The 7,478-nt window shown below is 43.2% G+C and overlaps 1 protein-coding gene across 1 annotated transcript; it reads right to left on the minus strand.

Moving 5' to 3' along the window:
- Nucleotides 1-637: 637 nt before the first annotated feature.
- TIPIN (TIMELESS interacting protein) lies at nt 638-6,456 on the minus strand. Its single transcript, XM_008940342.1, has 7 exons — nt 6,324-6,456; nt 5,019-5,112; nt 4,603-4,678; nt 3,772-3,894; nt 3,171-3,234; nt 1,149-1,346; nt 638-795 (listed from the first exon to the last, which is right to left on the minus strand). The coding sequence occupies exons 1-7, from the start codon at nt 6,454-6,456 to the stop codon at nt 638-640; spliced, it is 846 nt and encodes a 281-aa protein (XP_008938590.1).
- Between the last annotated feature and the right edge of the window lie 1,022 nt (nt 6,457-7,478).

Raw genomic sequence — 7,478 nt, forward strand, 5'->3', positions numbered from 1 at the left:
GACTGTAAGAAGATGAAGCAGAGCCTCAAGACAGATGAAAGCCAAAGCATGTTCCCCAAAGGGGGTGTGCATGTCTGCGAGAGATGTCTGACCAGCACAAGGGATGGGGAAGTTTGGAGGGGTTGTAGTTGCAGCAGCTTCGTACAAGAATTGCAAGTTTGACTTCTGAAATTCAATAACTTCCATTTTATAAGAAAAAACACACATACTAGATAAGCAAGTTTAAAAAATCCAGGACACTTGTTCAGAGATAGCACTACCCACTTTTAAAAAAACCCAAACAACACAACTTTAATAATAAGTTCACCTGTCCACATCCCCGTTAATGCAGTTTGACACCAACCGTAAACAAAATTCAAAGGAGGACAAAAAACTCATTAACATCTCTTAGAGAGTGTTGGGAAAAGTGGAAAAGATGTCTCAAATGCAGATGAAGAGCATTGTTCCATTTTCCAGTGTTCAGAGTTGCTCATCTGCACCTTTAAGAGCAGAGTTCTGTCCAGCCATACAGATGTCACAGTGAAGACTTCCCTGAAGCTTCTGGAGTACAAACAGCCAGCAACATATCAAAATAATGACAGTACTTAAAATATTGGGGTCTTTCGGTCAACAAAGTCATTGAAAGTATGGGGAATGGTTACTGCTTTTCATTGGCACATTCCAACTCTGTATCTCCATTTTCAGCTTCTGTAACAGCAACATTGGTTGTGGTACCTTGAGTGTCTTCAATAAGGTCTGCAGGATCCTGAGCAACTGGGGTAATAAACTCCTCTTCTGAGTAACTAGTGGAGAGCTCTGTTGAAAAAGAAACAAAACCATTTCCTACCATGAGAAAACACCCTGGCTGTGTGTTTACCTGCAGCTTCTATCACCAGAACCACAGCCTGCAGGAAAGCCAACTCCAGAGATGACCAGCAAGTTAAGTTTCACTTCAAAGCCAAAGCTATCCCAACTACAGATAGCAGTTCTGACTTGGCTTTGGAGGACTCCAACTATAGGAACAGAGTTTAAATTTGAGAGTTACACATTTGGCTACCTTCTAGAAAAGCAATCACTACCACTGCCTTTAAACTGACTCAGCAGCTCATCTCTGTAAGCTTCTTGGGCTCCTGAGGTTAATGCTAGCCCCTAAGTCAGGGAGCTGTTACCGTGGGGTTGGGACTGGCTGCTCCCCTGCAGCTTCGCCTGCCTCCTCTCCAAGGCCAGCTGCCTGTTCCTCTTCATCCTCTGCTGCTGCTCCTCGGTGAGAGCTGCCCCGGGCAGGGAGCTGAGCTCCTCTGTGTCCCCAGAGCCAGAGCCGGCTTCTTCAGCGCCTGCATCCGGGCCATGGCTTCCCCCGCCACCATCTGGTCAGACACGGGAGGGTGGGAGGGGGAAGAGGGGCAGAAATCAACACTTGTAACCCAGAGAGATCTGTTAAGTATCTGCCAACATTTTAAAATCATTACTACATTCTACACTTTAAAATTGTATAGACAGATGAAGACCACTCCGTAATTTAATTTTAATGGGCAATTTTCTACCTAGGTCCACATACCTGATACTCAAAGCATATAGGAAAAGCTTATCAGAGATCCCAGATGTACACCAATAACTAATAAATGCCTGAATTTAGAGAGGTATAGCTCCACGTAGTAAGTTAGGAATCATAAGCTGTGCCTGAAGGTTAGAAAGAGGCAGTAAATTCAGGCAAACCTTACTGAAAGGCCAGAGAATTTCCTTCCCACCCCTACTAAGGGACACTGTCCTTTGGGAAGTGGCAGGACTCGTTACAGAAATCAGACAGTAGTTTGAACACAGACACGGAACAGTTGGTTTTGAACTCAGCATGTTACAATTATGGGATATTTACTCATTTGCCAACAGTACAACATGCAAAATGGAGGCAGTCCAGCTGCGCCAGACAAACTTCACCCACCAAGAGAGAAGCAGAGCAGTCTCTCAGTAGTGCCTAAGGCCAAGCAGGCTTGTGCCTCTGCACCACTTTAAGCCTGTGAATAGAGAAGTCAGCTGACAACAAGGTTTTGTTTTTTTAATACAGTTTTCTAGCTTGAGTTTTTACTTCAAAACTAAGATACTTGCTCAAGTTTTTCAGCTGAAGCCTGAGCCATTGCAGGCTGGGTAGCATGGCTCAAGAACAGATCAGCACAGCATTTAAACACAAGTGTATGGAACCATCGCACAGACATCCCGATAGCTCTTCAGACACTGTCGGCAGGAACCATTTGCTTTGCTGTTCGTGGCTGCTCATGGCTGCATTCCACGTCTAGCAAGTGCAGCCACCACTGAGGCCAGCCACATACTACCAACTGCCCGGCGGTGGTCCCCACAGGCTGGGCAAGGTTCTGCTGCTGGTTAACTCATCCACCAGAACACCCTTCCCCAAGCACTGCCTTGTCAGGAGGCTGAGGTTCACACAAGGACAAACTGAACCATGGGTAGATTATGGTTGCAAGAGACCCACAGTAAAAGTGTGAACACCTGCAAAGGACCTTAGAAACAGCTAGGAAATTGTCTCATTTCTGCTAATGAAGTTTCTTTCAAGCTACCAGATGAACGCTGCTTCCTCTTTTTATTAAAAAAATGTTTATTTCTAGTCTAAAAACATCCTCTCATTGGAAAAGGCTCATGAATTGTCTACTTCAGTGGCTGCATTTTAATATTGGAAAAAGAAATACTCAATATTAGCAATACACCAAGACTGACAAACAGACCCAACAGTGCCCACTACACCCTGAGAGCACCCTAACTGCCTGAAGCATCAACAGGATAATGAGTCTTTGATTTCTGCATTAACAAGGTCCAAGAGCTCTTCAGACTTCACACTTGTAAGATTACAATACAACCCAGTATGATCACTTAATAATTGCAGTTTCAGGGGTTTTTTTAAAGAATATTTGTAAAAATGCTGGTAATAATACCTATTTTCCATTTCCCTGTAGTATACCACACAGTTTATTTTTAATATATATATGCAGTATTTTAGTCTGAGTACCAGTTCAGTTTTGTAATCCTAAGTCTCACAGAAGTTTGGTTTTAAAATACATAGTGATTAAAACACTGAACGATCTCTTCAACATCAGAAAAACCTATCATGATCATTAATTTCTGATAATTAGGGGGGAAAATAAAGGAATCCTAAGCTCTGAACTACTAAACAAACAACGTACCTTCATTTGTTGCAAAGTCTTCGTGTACAATAGGAAGATCAAGTCTAATCCTCTTTAGGCAGGTCTGCAATTGAGAGATTAAAATACTGATGTTTCACCTGTAACACCTTTTGTGCAGCACTGCTATGTTTTTAAAACTACTCCAAACTTCTTTTTACACTCTACTATGCTGAAGAAAATACTCCTGTCATAACATGTGTTTGACCCACAACTTTTATTGCTGTGGATAGTTTTCCTAGTCCTCCTCCTACCACTGATCCAGATGAAGCAGCATTTTTCATAAGTCTTCTTTTGCAGGGTCAAATGTTAAAATACCAACCAAAAGCCCCAAAACCAATCAGTTCCAGCACTCTTATACAAATTACTTTGGTTAAAGATGTCCCGAAAAAGCCAAAGCAAATTCTCTGAAGTACTAATCCAAATAAAGAAAGGTGGTATCTATATGTAGGCTTCAATAATGGAACAAAGTATTTTTAAAAAGACAGAAAATAATTTAAGTAATTAAGTATACTCCTTAGCAGTATGTGTAATTGCTCTCCTAACCCTGCCTCTTAGAGTAGTCAGCACTGCATGAAGAGGAACTGACAGAAGCAACACGTACCTGAACTTCCTTTTTGTTTCCCAAGGACTCCACTCTGTCAATAAAATCCTCAAACTGCAATTTTGGGAACAGCCTATGAGCCCAGTGTTCCATGTGTCGTATGAGTGTCTTCAGATCCTCTGCCTAGAGCATGAGACAAGACTTCCAGCTTCACTGCCCTTCTCTGGACATACTCCAGCCCTCAGTGTCTCTATCTGGTGGTGCCCAAAACTGACCCCAGTACTCAAGCTGTGGCCTCCCCAGTGCCCAGTCCAGGGGCATGATCAGTTCCCTGCTCCTGATGGACACACTGCTTTTGGTACAGGCCAGGATGCTGGTGGCCTTTTTGGCCACCTGGGCACATGCTGGCCCATGTTCAGAAAACAATGAGACAGTCTGTATAGAAGTTTCTCTTTTCTTAAGTGGTATGTCACACTGTTTTCAATATTAAAAAACTCTGGGATAGAGGTGTTACAATAGCCAGAATATTGTCAGTAAGAGAGGAAACTAATAATAAAAGGAGATGTCAAAGGCATTCCAGAAGCAGCAGGCAGTCTAATAAGACTGCTCCACTTTCAAAAAGTTTCTTTAGACAACACAAAGAGTCAGATATGATGATGTAGTTTTGGAGTAGAGGAAAACAGTTTTGAGATCAACACATAGATTTTGTTAAAACATTTGTGTTTGGCTTTTTAAATTTACCACTACAAATACTATCAGAGTATGTTCAAGTACTGCTAGAAGCTGGCTAACCAGAGTGTAATATCAATTCTCCCTGTATCAGATGGGCAGTAATCTATCAAGTCTAGACCGACCTCTCAGGATACAAAATAAAAGCTCACCCTGTCTTACCTCATGCCCTTTACCCTTGAACTTTACGTTGTCAAACATGTGCCTCAGGGCTGGAAGTCCTCTTTCTGAAACTAACCTGTAAGGAGAGAATGAGTGAAGTTATCTGAAACCCATTCTTCTCATTAACAAAAACTCCCTCTGAGAACAAAGCTTCTGTCTGGACAGATTCCAAACCTGCCTGGATGTGATCCTGGGCACCCTGCTCTTATGACACTGCTGGAGCAGGGGGATTGCATGAGATGACCTCCAGAGGTCCCTTCCAACCCCCACCATGCTGGGATTCTGTGAAGAATGACAAAAAAAATCCCCAAAACCCAAAACCTAGCAGACCAACTACAGCCTCTCATGTTCCTCTAAAACCAAGGATTAGTCTCCAAGGAGACATCAAGAAACTTCGACAAGGAAAAAAAAAATACCTCTGGGCATCTAGTTTAGGCATTGGTCTTTTAACTGCTTTCCGTGGAGCTACAGCAGAATCCTTTGCCTGTGACTGCTGTTTTCCATCTGGTTCTAATCAAGAAAATAACATACTTTAAGCACATCACAAAATTAACTCTAACTAGAAATGCATCATGTAAATTTGAAGTTTCTACCCTATCAAAGAGGCAGAGTCACAAGTATTCCCCTGCAGGTACAGCACTCCAAACAAACATCTGCATATTCCACCTCAGTTCTCCCACAAGACAGACTGGAATTAAATCAAAATACACCAAGCAAGCAGCCTTCCTAGCAAAGCAGGCTCCTTGAAAGGGAAATTTCTTAATTTTAGAACTTATCTATTTTATTTATTTTGAGAAATGTACTGAGAGCAGATACGGCTTCTATAAGTTCAGAAACTCAAGTTATCAATGAACACAATTTGAATATAGATGTCATAGACAGACCTAAACCATCAGCATCACCTTCAAAAAACAGAGAAAGGGGTAATGTGTGAGCACAATCAATGTGTCTTTTGAGAACTAAAGCCCATATACTTTATTAGGGACAGGAACACATTGTCTGACTGCAACAGATGAGGCACCATTGCCCATCTCATCTCAGAGCTAGTTAGATATACTGACTTCTTGGTTTACTTCTTGTTACTTTGAGCACCAGGAATTCAGAAGTTCTCTTTCTCACATTCCAAGGAATTATAAACCTATAAACCTTTTGCATAAAGCTATGCAAAATCCTATTCTCTAATTAACAGAGCAAAGATTTAACATGTTTAACACTATAGGCAAGTAGAAGTAAACAACAGTTAAAATCTTTATACTATCTATCAGGTTGTTCAGTACACAGGAAGATCTTTTCAAATTCAAATAATTAAGATTCACTGTCTTGAAGCATCTTGGATTTTTTTCTAGGTCATATGCTCTACAAAACCTACCAACATCTCCCTGGAATACTACTTCCATCACTCTCACCTCTTCTGAAATCAGTCATAAAGGGTAACTATAGATCAACACTGTACAATTATCTACACCAAAATTTTGTCAGAGCAGCTTGAATTTTATGAAGATTCATTTGTGTACATATTTGTGTAGAATCCACAAAAATTCCCACAAGCTCAAAAGCACAGAACACATAATTTACATCTACCAACTGCTTTCTTATCTACACAAGGCTATTTTTATGCAGTAAACTCAAGGTAATAAAGTAAAACTGATTAGTAATAGCGATTTCACAGCATTTTTTGTCTATATTTTAAAATGGGATATTTAGGGGTTACAAGTGTTCACCTCCATTAGCCTGAGCCCATTCAACATCGTCTCTTCCAGGAGAGGCAGGTGGTGGAAGAGGTGGGAATGTTTCATCTTCTGTATTCTCATAATCAGGAAGATCAAACAAGTTGTTCTCTAAAGGATCTATCATTGCCAAAGATAAGGGTTTTTTTTTTCCCCTCCTGCAAGAAATATCAAAAGCAGTGAGAAGAAAAGGCTGCCACGGAAGCAGATAAACATCGGGTATATCCAGTCTACATCTTTTCCAGAAAAAGGTTTATCGGCCAGAAAACAGTGTTATACATATGAAGTAGCCAATACCATACAGATGGATGACACAATTCAGCCTTGCTGGGCCGAATAAAATCAGGGTCTGTTTGGCACATTTCGAGTCATGGAAATTACCTCGGAGTTGCAGGCATGAAAAATAGGAATAAAACAAACACAGAGGTCTCTAATCGATGAACTTCTCAAGGCAGTTGTTTGCCACTCACATCCTTGATAGCCAAAAACTATGTGGGGTGGGTTAATAACTCCTCTGATTTAAACTTACCCACTCAGAAAGGCGTCTGGACTAAGACTGCTCTTTCCCGACTCCTTAAGCGAAGCGAATTCCAGCGCCTTCAGCAGAAGAGCACAGCGGGGCTCAGGAGGACCCGCTCTCACTACGGCCGCCTTCCTAATGCTTCAGCGACCACTCTTTTTTTTTTTTTTTCGGAAAGTCGTTTTTCACGCAGTTTGAGTCACGAGAGAACGCCCCAAGCAGCTCTGTCCACGCTAACCTTCGGAGGTGAGCTCCCCACCCCCGGACTCTCCGGAAACTCCACGGCGGCCGAGGGAGTCGGAAGGCAGCGAAGGAGCTCGCTAAGCGCTCCGGGGCCAGCCCTCCAGAGCCACAACCCGCCGGGCACCACGGAGGCCCCTCACACCGCCGGGGCGGGGGAGCGGGGGCTGGGTGCTCTCCCTCTCTCACCGGCGTGAAGCGGGGCGAAGAGAGCTTCTCTCCTGCCTTCTGCGAGGCGACAGCTCGGCACACAGCCGGGCGGGCAGCACCCGGAGCCTCCCCGCACCGCCCCCGCTTCCTGAGGCGGCGAGAGACGGCAGCGGAAGGCGGGAAGCGCGACTGGGGAAGTACCGCGAGAGCCGCAGTTCTCGCGAGCTCGGCGCTCGGCA

This window comes from Merops nubicus, unplaced genomic scaffold (genome assembly GCF_000691845.1).
Source record: "Merops nubicus isolate BGI_N331 unplaced genomic scaffold, ASM69184v1 Scaffold2925, whole genome shotgun sequence".
Lineage (NCBI taxonomy): Eukaryota > Metazoa > Chordata > Aves > Coraciiformes > Meropidae > Merops > Merops nubicus.